The following is a 14,655-nucleotide window of genomic DNA, read 5'->3' as shown; positions in this document are numbered from 1 at the left end:
AGTTAAAACACACATAATGCACTGTCTCAACACATGGATGGTATGTAATACATTATGTATAGTTTACTAAAAAGAATGTATTACATGCCATCCATGTGTTGAGACAGTGAGACTTGGTCTGTTTACAAAATAAATCTTTGAGATTATATAAATATTTAAAGGTGTGTTTTAACTAAAAATATTTAAATTTCAGGAAATTTTAATTTTTCCATCACTATAAAAAAAAACAATAAATAAAACAACAAAAAATTTAAAAAATCATGCCAGTTCCCCTTCACACATCTTTTTTTAATTTTAATTTAAAAAATAATTTTAATTTTCAATCTTGCCATTGCCGAAACAAGCACCAATAGTGTGTCAGGCCACAGGCCCCTCCCACCAAGGGGGCAGAGCATGACTCAGAACTGTTCTGAGCTGCATGCACTTTCGTTTATTTTATTTTTAAAACAGACAAAAATAGAAGGAAAAAAATAAAAAACGACATAAAAAAACCTACAGAGATAGATACGTGTTAGTTCCACATACAGTAGGCCAGCTTGTTTGTTGCATGTACTTGTACAGTTTGCTTGTACTCGTTTATAAAGAGATAAAAACTACGAAACTAAAGCCATTCACACTCAACACTCACTGGTAGACTTTTCAGATCAGCTTTTAAAAATAAGAGGAAATCTAAAAATAATCCAGATAATCCAGAAAATGCAAGAAAAATACAGAAAAATCAAGAAAATCCAGGAAAGTCCAGTACTTATCCCTCCATTCCAGTGATGAATGTTGTTTTTTTGGGGGTGGGGTATTTTTAATTTAATTTTATTTATTTATTTTTGAACTTTTATTTTGAAATCTTCACGTTCGTTCCTCTTTTAATAAGGAAATCTGTGCTGTACTGTAAAATTGACTGTATCCACCGAACATAATAATGACAATAATAATAATCATATCTCATTTTAAGTCCTTTTACTTTTTTATGACATAATTCATATAAAAAAAACATACATAACTTACCTCCTGATAGAAGAAGAGAATCTACAAGAAAGAGATTATAATAAAAAAAAGTGATGATATAAATATGAAATGTGTATAAATCCGATAAATAACTCTCTCTCTACAGATTTAGAACAAATAGGAAAAATATATGTACAAATAAAAGTAAATATATGAATAAATATTTAAATATATTAATAAAAATGAATATATCTGTAGCTATCAAACTACCATGTAGTAATAGTCTGGTTAAGCCATATTTGCAATATTCGGGGCCAAGGATTTCCTGATTTTAGAGCGAGGGGCCGCTGAGCGGAGAAACCCCTCGTACTCCACGGGGCCAAATCACAGCGTCTCCACCCTCAACCATCCTCAACGCTCGCTGAATCGTCCAATAGCATCCCTACATCCACCCATCCCTTCGTTCAGAACGTCCAGCTCATCTCTGTGCTTTAAAAACTCAAGTCCTTTACTTCGGCTAACGGCTACAACACAGACGATCGGCTCGGGGGAAGTTTAAAAAGTTAATTAAAAAAAATTAAAAGGAAAAAAGACCAATACTCAATATGTTCTTTTCTTTTATCACGTCAAGCTGGTTTTCATTCTACTTTATTATCAGTATTACTGGGTAGAGAATTACGAGAAAATGACAAGAAAAACATCAAACAAAAACAAAAAAAAGCTGATTGTTTACAACCTGCAATATGTGTTCCACTGAAACTGAGTCAAGATAAAATAAAAACATATATATATAAAAAAAGAAACTAGGATTATACAAAGTATTCACTTGCAACATTTTCGTTTGTATAAAGATGTGGCTCAAATGATGTGTATGTTTTATATTAAAAAAAGAGTTCATTTTTATTATTTCCAAATAAAAAAAAAAGTGTGTGGAAGAATTGTCTTGCGTGCTGTTCTTCTTGTATTTAATATCTTTATATATATATATATATATATATATATTTTTTTTTTTTTTTTTTAATATACAGTACCAGTCAAAAGTTTAATTTCTTTATTTTTTTAATATACAGTACCAGTCAAAAGTTTATTTTTAATTTTTTTTAATATACAGTACCAGTCAAAAGTTTATTTTTTATTTTTTTTAATATACAGTACCAGTCAAAAATTTATTTTTTATTTTTTTTAATATTCAGTACCAGTCAAAAATTTATTTTTTTATTTTTTTTAATATGCAGTACCAGTCAAAAGTTTTTTTATTTTATTTTTTAAAATACAGTACCAGTCAAAAGTTTTTTTATTTTATTTTTTAAAATACAGTACCAGTCAAAAGTTTATTATTTTTATTTTTTTATTATATAGTACCAGTCAAGTTTATTTTTTTATTTTTTTTAATATACAGTACCAGTCAAAAGTTTATTTTTTAATTTTGTTAATATACAGTACCAGTCAAAAGTTTATGTTTTAATTTTGTTAATATACAGTACCAGTCAAAAGTTTATTTTTTAATTTTGTTAATATACAGTACCAGTCAAGTTTATTTTTTAATTTTGTTAATATACAGTACCAGTCAAAAGTTTATTTTTTAATTTTTTAATATACAGTACCAGTCAAAAGTTTATTTTTTAATTTTTTTAAAATACAGTACCAGTCAAAAGTTTATTTTTTAAAATTTTTTAATATACAGTACCAGTCAAAAGTTTAATTTTTTTATTTTTTGAATATGCAGTACCAGTCAAAAGTTTATTATTATTTTTTTTTAAATATACAGTACCAGTCAAATGTTTATTTATTATTATTTTTTTTAATATACAGTACCAGTCAAAAGTTTATTTTTTTTTATTTTTTTAATATACAGTACCAGTCAAAAGTTTATTTTTTAAATGTTTTAATATAGAGTACCAGTCAAAAGTTTATTTAATTTTTTTAAATATACAGTACCAGTCAAAAGTTTATTTTTTTTATTTTTTAAAATACAGTACCAGTCAAAAGTTTATTTTTATTTTTTTTTAATATACAGTACCAGTCAAAAGTTTATTTTTTATTTTTTTTAATATAGAGTACCAGTCAAAAGTTTATTTAATTTTTTTTTTAATACAGTACCAGTCAAAAGTTTATTTTTTTATTTTTTAATATACAGTACCAGTCAAAAGTTTATTTTTTTATTTTTTTTAATATACAGTACCAGTAAAATGTTTATTTTTTTAGTTTTTTAAAATACAGTACCAGTCAAAAGTTTTGTTTTTTTAAATTTTTTTAATATACAGTACCAGTCAAAAGTTTATTTTTTATTTATTTTTTTTTATATACAGTACCAGTCAAAAGTTTGGACTCACCTCTTCTCACTTACTGTTTTTTTTTTTTCTTTTTTTTTCTTTCTTTTTTTTACACTGTAAATGTAATATTGAATGCTATATTTAAGCTATACAGGAACACATGCTAAATTATTCTGTAACATAATATATTAAAGAATACGTTTTATACTTTAGATTCTTCTAAGTATCATGTTTATCTTTGAGGACAGATCTACACACTCTTGGTGAGATTTTAATCTCAGCGTCTTCATGAGGGAGAGTGACCTGGAATAGTTTTCTCAGCATCTTGAAGGAAGGAGTTCCTGGAGGTGCTGAACAATAGCTGCTGCTGCTTTTCCTTCACGCTGTGAAGCTCCAGCTCATCCCAATTAAATCACCTCAAATCACCATCTCAGTTCATCGGGTTTAGATCAGGGGATTAATGTGAAGGAATAACAGGTTTTACTGTTAACTATGTAATCCCATATGTGTCCCTTATTTATTTTCAAGTCTTTTATATTAAAATAGAATATAGAAACTAAATTAAATAAAAGAAATAAAGGAAAAACACTGAATGAGGTGTTTCCAAACTTTTGACTGATACTGTCTATATTATATTTTTGATTATATTTCTGATTATATTTATGTTTCTCTCCCCAATTTGGACACTCATCTTATGCTCAGTTTATGTTTTTTTGTATATCGTGGCTGTCCAATGAAAAACACTTATCTCCAAAACAGCAACTTTACAGGAGAGAGAAAAACCTTCAATAGAAATCAATGTAAAACAAGCTTATTTCAGGTCATTTTGAAGAGTTTCTATTGGTCCGTTCATCAAGAAATTTTGGTACAGTGTAAGGGACAGTTTGTCTGTTCAAATTATGTAGTAAACTAAAAATCGACAAAAATGGAGATAAGTGTTTTTCATTGGACAGCGACGAAATGGAGTTTATGAAGGGGATCTGCTGGAACGTGTGCAGGGGTTACAGACGGCATTAAATTGTGAAATTAGACTTTTAATCAAGTGGAGTGATTAAAGACATTAAGCTTATATTGGGGGAGATCAACAGATGGCCTCAGAAATGCTTGCATCGAGATTTAAATATGATTAATATCATGTTTATGCCCTTATCATTTTCCTGACCTTCAAAATTAGAGAAAATAATCAAAAAACAGCAGGATATTTTTTTCTTTCTGAATTTCAGAAGAAAGCTGAGATTAAGACATGACATCTGAAGCCAATCTCTCAGAAGAGCTTGTTGACACCTGTCCATGACAGCCCTCGACCCCTTCTTCTGCTCTAATCTGGATTTGAAGCATGAAAAAGACACTAATTTGTAGTCAGCTGGGGTCATCTTAACGGTTCATCTACAAAAATAGACCATGAAGCTTTATATTATAACGATTATTGCTTTTCCCTCTCTCTCTATCTCTCTATTTCTATCTAAACTACACTATTATTCAATCATAATCATTAAATTGTGAAGTTGTTCCAATCACTTCCATGTGGTTCCACAGGTATACTATAAAAGCAGCAGCTAGGCATGCTGGGACTGCTTCTACAATCATTGAAAGTAAAAGAATGAGTCTCTCAGGAGCTCAGTGAGCTCCAGCACTGTGGTATTGTGATACTGTAGGATGCAGCACCTGGGTAACAACAAGTCCAGTCGTGAAATTTCCTCACTACTCACTGCTAAATATTCCACAGCCAACTGTCAGTGATATTATAACACAGTAAAAAGAGACTGGGAACGAAATTGTCTCTGATTTTACAATTTATAGGTATTTATTTGAGTAGAATGAACACTGTTTTTTATTCTAAAAACTACAGACAACATTTCTCCCAAATTCCAAATAGAATATTGTCATTTAGAGCATTTATTTGCAGAAAATGAGAAATAACTGAAAATAACTGAAATAACATAAAAAAGATGTAGAGCTTTCAGACCTCAAATAATGCAAAAAAAAATCATATTCATAAAGTTTTAAGAGTTCAGAAATCAATATTTGGTGGAATAACCCTGGGTTTTAATCACAGTTTTCATGCATCTTGGCATCGTGTTCTCCTCCACCAGTCTTACACACTGCTTTTGTATAACTTTATGCTGCTTTACTCCTGGTGCAAAAATTCAAGCAGTTCAGTTTGGTTTGATGGCTTGTGATCATCCATCTTCCTCTTGATTATATTCCAGAGCTTTTCAATTTGGTAAAATCAAGGAAACTCGTCATTTTTTCCAAATCTGTATATATAGTGCAGGATATATATATATATATATATATATATATATATATATATATATATATATATATATATACACTGTAAAGTATATATACTGTCTTAGATTCGTTTATTTGCTTTGCTATAACTCATATATATAGAGCTGTTATTCACTGTATACCTGTAACTCTACCTCTTCACTACTTAACAACTGATGCTCTCAAACACTTTATTAGGAGGCACGAAATTCAAGTAATTAATTAACTCTTGACGAGTTCAGCACAGCTGTTAACTGAAAGCCTGAATTCCAGGTGACTCTACCTTATAAAGCTGACTGAGAAAATCATCCAGCCAAGATGTGTAAAGCTGATAATCTAAGGAGGAGGTGTTAGTTTGAATAATCAAAAATAAAAAACTTATTCTGGTTTGTTTAACACTTTTTTTCACTAAATGAATCCATGTTTTTTTCATAGTTTGAGGGATTTCAGTATTAATAAACAAAGCAAAACATGTATAAAATAAAGTGTTTTATCCTTAAATAATGCCATTTTTTCTTCAACTGGCAGAATTGCATGGACACGAGTAATGAGTTTTTCCACCAGCAGAGGGAAGAAGTCTGCCAGGCTGTTCAGTACACGTGCAGGATTCCTACAGAGCACTGGATACTTTATAGGACCAGAAGTATACCAGAGTAATGAGGTATAAATACTTTGGTACCTTACTTGAGTAGAAATAATGTTTTTCTATACGTTACTGGAGTAATTATTATTTTTCAGACGACATTTTAATTTTCTTACATTTTCACGTAATTATCTGAACTTTCTACTCCTTAAATTTTAAAAACAGCCTCGTTACTCCTATTTCATTTCAGCTCGTTTTCATTCCGGCTTCTCATCATTCAATAAAACTCCTATCCAGATAAATCTCTCCATCCAGAGAGAGTGAATCTGATTGTGATTGGATGTAGAGAAGTATAAAGAACATAGCAGACGTATGTAGTCTAGTATGAAGATGATCCGTGCAGAGACTCAAGAGAACTCCAGACAATCTCCAGTCCATCTAAGCTTTTATATCTTTAATATATTTACATTCTACTATAAAATACATTCATTTACAATGGGCATACAGTTGCAAGAAAAAAAAGTATGTGAACCCTTTGGGATTACTTGGATTTCTGCATAAATTGGTCATTAAATGTGTTCTGATCTTCATCTACGTCACAACAATAGACAAACACAGTCTGCTTAAACCAGTACCACACAAAACATTATATATTTGGATCAGAGACTGTAAAAAAAGATGGACGCCGTGTCTCCGTTCCCATTCATTCAATGAAAATGAAGCCAAAATCTTCCGCCATGTTGGCGATCCTGACACCCAATTCTGCGCAGTAGAGACCAGAGGAAGGAGAAAGACTGTGGATAGCAACCTACTCATTTAAATAACCCCGCCCCTGTGGGCTGCCTCCCGGTCACAGACTGCACAACGGGCGGAGCGGAGCTGACGGTCTGTTATTGGTCCCGCTCATAAGCAGCCCTTTTACAATAACCACACCTTTTTTAAATAGAGCTGAATAACGTTTTAAAAACCGAATTCTGTGGGGATATAAAAATGTAACAATATAAGCAGAGGGTACACTAGCTGCTGCATTTAAATAATGGAGGTAGAATTACAGTATATTAGAAAAAAACCTGATTGAAAGTTGTCTGTTTTGCCATTGAAACCTATGGGGATGGGTGGAGTTACACAGCTTTCTGCAGCCGAACAGCAGGGGGCGCCCGACCTGTGGTGGCTTCACTTTTGAGAGACGATGCTCTGTCCAGCTATATACAGTCTATGATTTGGATGGTTTTACTGAAAAGAACATGTTAACATTCACACAGTGAGGCTAATGACGTTTCTAAGAGCTAATGGGAGCCAGGATGAGTGTGTTGGGTGTGTTGATGTGTGTTGGTTAAAGCTGCCCCGCCCTATAAAAAAACACACCAGTTTTGAAAGTTTGCTGTTCTTAAGAAGCTTGATTGCTTGATGTAAATCATGCCTCACACAAAAGAGCTCTCAGACGACCTATGTTCAAAAATTGTTGATTTGCATGAAGCTGGAAAGGGTTACAAAAGTTTTTATCTAAAAGCCTTGATGTTCATGTGTCCACAGTAAGACAGACGATCTACAAATAGAGAAAGTTCAGCACTGTTGCTGCTACTCTCCCTAGGCATGGTAAAGTCCTGTAAAGATGACTGCAAGAGCACAGCGCAGAAAGATCAATGAGGTGAGGAAGAATCCTAGAGTGTCAGCTAAAGACTTACAGAAATCTCTGGCACATGCTAACATTTTTGTTGACAAATCTACAATAGTTTAAACAAACTGTTTTTGTCTAATGTAACGACATATAGTGACGTATAGTTTCCTCAAGCTATATTTAATATAGATTTTGACCCATTTCTAGCTTCTATAAATTCAACCTTTCCTTTTATGTACTTAAAAACTCTAGAGAAACTTTTGAAGAGCTTCTTCTAAAATAACAACAACACTTTTACTTGGATTGTGATTGTGGTTTTATGGATTGAAGTGTGATTTAACACAACTCAACACCTCAAAAATCCCCTCCCCAGACTCCCCAAGACACACACTCCCCAGGAGGCTTTTACTGCGCTAATTAACCCTTTGAACTCTAGGCTGTTTTGGTGTGTTTTCTCTCCGTTTTTGTCAGTTCCTCTTTCAGGTCTTATAACACAGTAATTATATCAGACAGACACATGCCCTGATCTCTTTTACTCCAGAAGACATACGGCTGCTCAAAAATATAATCATTTAAAATGTTAAAGGAAGCAGAATTGTTATATTTTCTTGGAATTGATCATGTTTTTGTCAAAGTTTTACCAAGCGGCTGTTTTTTTAACTTATTTTTTTACTTATTTTTGAATGCATAGACTTTAAATATATTCACACCTAAGATATATTTTCAAAAATGGTTAGACTAGAGTGTTTATGAGTTGAATAAGCATAATAATATTGATGATTTGAGTTCATTACATGGTTTATTAATTATTACTTTGAAAAAATACATCGGGAAACAGCATCAGGCGGAGCTATTTTTCTTGATAATCAATAATCACACCTCTAGGATACATGTAGATTAATTTATTAGAAACCTGACACTCAGAGCAGACTATGCCTTTCAGTATTTTGAGGATCAGCACACACAAAGAAAAATATATACTATAAAAATGTCAACTTTTTAATCGAAATAAATAAAAATGTTTAGTGTTAAATAACTACTTAGTAAAAATGTGCAAGTAAAATAAAAACTATATAAAGTAGCCTAGCTTTAGTTTGAGTAAAGCAGGTAGTTACACACTTTTTTCTGTGGACACTTTTGAGTCTTTATTTACTGATATTATTTGGTTTGAAACATCATATAAATATGTTTGAAGCACTAAAGGTAAACAATATATATTGGTTGGGGAAGAAATCGCACTTTTTTAGGTGTTTTTCTCAATGGGTTTCTTGTAGATATAGCTTTACCTCACTGGGATGTGATCCTATTTTTAGAAAGAGTAAGCCCCGCCCTTTCTAACCATATATGGATTATGTTGATGTGTGAAGGGATTCCTGAGTAATTAAGCTGAGAACACAAGGTGAGATTTTGGATGTAAAATCCGTCCGTAGGGCTCTAAGAGTTAAGCAGATACCTCCTCGTCTCCTGCTGTTAATAACCCAGCATGGCCTCAGCCTGATGGTCTCCTCACCGCCTCCATTTGTGGTCTTTTCTGGGTCACTCTGGGCATGGGCGTGGTAGTGGGGGGAAAAGTGGACCTGACTACCCAGGGCCCGAGTAGTGAGAGGGGCCCATGAAAATCCTGATTTTTTTTTCGCTCACTTTCCTTTGTTTACTGGCATGGATAGGGGCCCATTAACATAGAGGGTGTACAGGGCCCAGAATTTGCTGCTACGCCCCTGACTCTGGGGGCAGTTTTCCCCCCGTAAACGGCGGCTGTACGCCGGTCCGGGTCTCATTACTCCAGCTGTAGAGCAGGCAGATGGTGGAGCGTATATTTTTAGCGTTTGATGATCCAGCACTGATGTAATTCTGGGACTAATTTTTGATCCTAATGTGACCAATTACAGTTCTATTACTTCACACTCCACAGAGTCACCGGACCACTGATTACACCCCAGACTGGGGCCGGGGGCCGGGGGCCGGGACCGCCGCCACATCTGGAGGGGGGCTGTGTTTAGGAAATGAGTTATTAATGAACAGGAAATGAGCAGATAGGAAGTAGTAATAATGTAATGAAGGAAATTAAAGAAACGAAAATAACATCTGTGCTTCCGAAGTACGAAAACTAAATTAAAGTTGTTTTATTTACCATCCCATAATGTAAAGCCCAATAAGTCGACTAAACTCAAAACATTTGTTGTAATTAATCACATAATAAATTTAAAGTTTATGTAATGTAATTTTTAAGTACAGCAAACTTAACCAACAAATTTACATCTAGATAGATAGATAGATAGATAGATAGATAGATAGATAGATAGATAGATAGATAGATAGATAGATAGATAGATAGATAGATAAATGGATGGATGGATGGATGGATGGATGGCCGGATGGATGGATGGATGGATGGATGGATAGATAGATAGATAGATAGATAGATAGATAGATAGATAGATAGATAGATAGATAGATAGATAGATAGATAGATAGATACTTTATTGATCCCCGAGGGGAAATTCTAGAAATATACTCTATATATTTGAAATTAAGATTTTCCTGAACTTATATATTTTATTTACTCAAGTATACTACACTGGTTTTAGTAAGAATTATATAATTAATATAATAAATATAATTAATATAATTAATATAATTTCCGCCAACCAAAATATATATTATATTATTTTTTAATTATTTTTATCAATTGCTTTGCATAAAATTTCTATTTTAAATGTGATGATTGGGCGAATAAAAATTGTAGATTAGTATTTAGTCTTCTTTTTTATTTCTTTCAGCAATTTCTGTATTTAATACTTATAGAAAAGTAGATAAAGACAGAAAACAGTAAAGAACTAAAAGTATTGAGAGCACAGCCAACACAGAGTTACTGCAGCCCATAAAATGATGCTTGTTCTTACAGCCTACAACACAGAAGCAGTTAATCATAATATACAATCACCAAGTTTACCTAAAGTAGCGCAGAGTGGGGGTGACTACACACTGATGGTGAGTGTTAGTCAGAAACTGTTGGACACACCCACTATGCAAATAGATTGTGAAAGAAGCCAATAGAAAAGAAGCTGTTAATGACAACAGACTAAACTCTGATTCAACGCAAAGATCTCCATTCTTGCAAGTTTTCTGTTTATTCTTAGAACTTTTTATAGTTTTCATAATGTTGGTATTAGTCTATCTGTGAATGTTATCTAAGAAACATTCTAATTACATTATAATGCAAATCCGTCTTATATCACACATTTTTAGAACATTTCTGGACCATTATTTCTGTAACATTGTAGACTAACCTTCCTGGAATTCTTCAAAATGTTGCTAAACATTCTTATATGTTGTTTCGTGTGCGGTCTCTCACATTTAGATGTTTATTCCCAAGCTAGATGAGATGATCAGAGAGGAAGTGCGTTCTTACACATTGAAAAAAAGATAAGACAAAATTGCAAAATTGTCTCATTTCCTGTTCTGGGTCCCTGTCGGAAGAAGATACTTATCTCAGCAGCTTAACTGAAATTCTGCACCTGTTTGTGAAAGCAACTCAACAACCGTACATGTCCAAAAGTCTGTGGACACATGCTCACACAGGGTTTTGATGGGACCATAATAAATGTTTTACACATAAAAACATGAAAATCCATAGCTGCTTTACAGCTCTAGAAAAAATTAAGAGACCAACTCAGTTTCTGAATCAGTTTCTCTGATTTTGCTGTTTATAGGTAAATGTTTGAGTAAAATGAACATTGCTGTTTTATTCTATAAACTACAGACAACATTTCTCCCAAATTCCACATAAAAATATTGTCATTAAGGGCATTTATTTAGCAGAAAATGAGAAATGACTGAAATAAAAAAAAGATGCAGAGCTTTCAGGCCTCAAATAATGCAAAGAAATCAAGTTCATATTCATAAAGTTCAAAAATCAATATTTGGTGGAATAACCCTGGATTTTAATCACAGTTTTTATGCATCTTGGCATCATGTTCTCCTCCACCAGTCTTACACACTGCTTTTGGATAACTTTATGCTACTCACTCCTGGTGCAATTTTTTTTTTTTTCCAGAGCTGCATAAATTACAATACCTAGAAAGTCTGTAGGAAGTTTCCACAAGCGGTCTCAGGGGGCACGAGAGGGTGTTAGACTGAAGATGAGCAAATGATGGCCAAACCCCATGATGGATGACTTCAGTGACAACTGTGGGAATTGAATTTCAGGGGTGTGAGATTTCCACACTGAAAATGCATTCAAATATGTGCGTTTTTTTACATATGAAAATTCAACACTCTGAACAGAAGTGCTTCATTTGGCTACCAGGTCCTTATACTCAACACACTCCGCAATTCAGTGGTGCTTGAAAGGTCGTGAACCCTTGATCATTTTTTATATTTCTGCATTAAACACTTCATCAGATTTTTACACCTTGGCATGTTTTCCTCCACCAGTCTTACATACTGCTTTTGGATAACTTTATGCTAGTCACTCCTGGTGCAAAAATTCAAGCAGTTCTTGGTTTGATGGCTTGTGATCATCCATCTTTCTTGATTATATTCCAGAGGTTTTCAGTTTGTTAAAATCAAAGAAACTCATAATTTGTTGTCTCTCTTAATTTTTCCAGAGCTGTATTATTGTATATTTATTTGTACTTATGGTTGGTTATTACTGGAAAAAATGTGGACTTTCTGTATTGTGTTTATATATATAATTTATATATATATAATTTTTTAATTTTCTTTTTCTCTCATTTACAAATGTTTTCAGAACAGTAATATGGAGAATTTGAATGGATATTGTTGGACCTGGCTGAATAATTTATTGTGCGCAGCGTCATAACGCAACTCTAATAACGCTGCTGCAGAAGCGCGCGCTGTGGGCTTGAGCAACACCCGAAAAAAACAACTGTTTTTACACCACCCCTATTCCGCCAAGCCCCGCCCCCATTGCAACTTATTGGCCAATCACGTCCAAAACAGGTGGAAAAAAGCGGAGCAGCTCGCACAGCGCAGAACGCGGCGCGCGAGTCTCGTGGAGTCGCGGAGTCTTCGCTTCTGTTTTTGAAGCGCGCGGGAGTGACTTTTCCTCCTTGTCCACGCGCGTGCACACATCAATCATTACCGGATAACCGATAACCGAGGCGACCCCCAAAGGACCACGACCACCCCCTTCCCCCCCTCATGTTCCCACGCTCTTCTTGCTTCTTTACGCACCGAACGCCACGCGCCCTCACGGGGACAGTGATGCCGTGACGCCCGGCTGATGCCATGCCGCGGAACCACAGCGGCGTCGAAGGCGGCGGTCCCGCGCCGTGGCTGAGCGCGTCCCCGGCCCATGGAGCCAAGGACAGTCTGGACGCCGCCGAGGCTGCGCGCCCCGCGTGCGCCTCCGCGTCCTCGCGCTCGGGCTCGGCGGCCGAGGGGGGCCAGCGCGGGAAGCAGCGTGGCGCGCGCCTCAGCCTGCTCGGGAAGCCGCTGCTGTACGGAGCGCACGGTGGCCGCAGGAACGCGCGCTACCGGCGCATTCAGAACTGCCTGTACAACCTGTTGGAGAGACCGCGCTCGTGGGCTTTCATCTACCACGCGTTCGTGTAAGTACGCGTGAACTTAAGCGTTTTGATTGGCTGCTGCTGCGGTTACTGTTGGTGTTTTATCTAAACAACCGGGAAAAACTGATTGAACTGGTGCTAATGCAGTTACTGGTTGAACTGGTGCTGAGGCAGCTACTGTGTACGTTTTATCGAAACAGCTGATTACGGAGTTGAGTCCGTCATTGCTGCCGTGTTGCGTGTTGCTGCCGCTTGGTTTGCTTGAGAATTATGAGAGACGAGCACGTGCGGAGGAATGAAATCTGCGGAACTGACACGATGCTGAATTCATGACATCAACACGTGTCATACAGGCTGCAGAAACTGTAACATTAAAATTCATACAGAGATGATACACAAATATATTTCAGTGGGAATTTTTTTAACGCTCACATTCACAAACGTCATTCTGTAATATATACCTTTGCACACTGTTTTTAATTCATTGCATTGATTGTTGGTGTCTTTAGAGACATACAGTTAGATATGATGGAATGTTGTCAGTACAGAGCCCTTAAAAATATATTAAGTATTAGATGCATGCCTACAAATAGGACATCGTTGCATTTACAAACTATTCTAAAATTATTGCATCTTTACTTCCACATTAAATGTTTTTTAAGCGCATCATTCTGTATTAAGTATTGCATCTATGCATTACCCTAAAATATCTAAAATCACACAGAATTTTAAAACCTTTAAATAAGAACACATCATTCTGAAACCATTGCATTTATCCAGTGTATGCATGTTACGATACTACATATATTCCAAAAAATGTATTGTGATAAACGATATTTTTGTCTTCTTAAGGACATTTAAATGCCACTGACATGATGATAATAGAATAATAGCATGACAAAACAATTATAACATTTGAAAGAAAACAGCATTTTAATTAATAATAAGAATAGTTTGGGAAATATAAATATATACTTTTTTTTAATTCACCTACTGCAGTCAGTCCACACTGTGTGTATGGATTGACTAGGGGATTAGAGATGCACCAAATATTCAGCAACCGAAATTATTTGGCTATATATTTCAAAAAAGCACTTTTTATGGATTTACAGTTATTGAAGTGTTGGTCTTGTATTGCATGACTGGATAAAATACTGCTCACTTTTATATATATGAACAAACACACAAACAAACACAATAGACGACAGATATCACCATTATCAAACATAACTAGGGTCATGTCGATAAAATAATTATCATGACATGTCTAATCCTATGTCCTGAACTCAATATATTACAAAGAGTAGATTTGAAATCATTACATCAGCACATGACACATCATTGTGAAATCACTGCATTTTATTGTGAGAAATCATTACTGTAACACATCTTTTTGAAATCATTGCATTTAGATATCATCTTGAAATCATT

General features: G+C 34.4%; 1 protein-coding gene across 3 annotated transcripts in view; it reads left to right on the top strand.

Moving 5' to 3' along the window:
* Nucleotides 1-12,686: 12,686 nt before the first annotated feature.
* The window catches only part of kcnq5b (potassium voltage-gated channel, KQT-like subfamily, member 5b), a 199,010-nt gene continuing 197,041 nt past the window's right edge, over nt 12,687-14,655 (top strand). For all 3 annotated transcript variants that reach the window (XM_022674603.2, XM_022674602.2, XM_049469705.1), the window contains exon 1: nt 12,687-13,266. In XM_022674603.2, coding sequence (XP_022530324.2) covers nt 12,944-13,266 — 323 coding nt within the window. In that variant the 5' untranslated portion in view covers nt 12,687-12,943. The remainder of the gene's footprint in view (nt 13,267-14,655) is intronic.

This window comes from Astyanax mexicanus, chromosome 21 (assembly GCF_023375975.1).
Source record: "Astyanax mexicanus isolate ESR-SI-001 chromosome 21, AstMex3_surface, whole genome shotgun sequence".
Taxonomy (NCBI): domain Eukaryota; kingdom Metazoa; phylum Chordata; class Actinopteri; order Characiformes; family Acestrorhamphidae; genus Astyanax; species Astyanax mexicanus.
The sequence above is the reverse complement of the archived record's forward strand: the minus strand, read 5'-3'. Positions and strand labels throughout refer to the sequence as shown.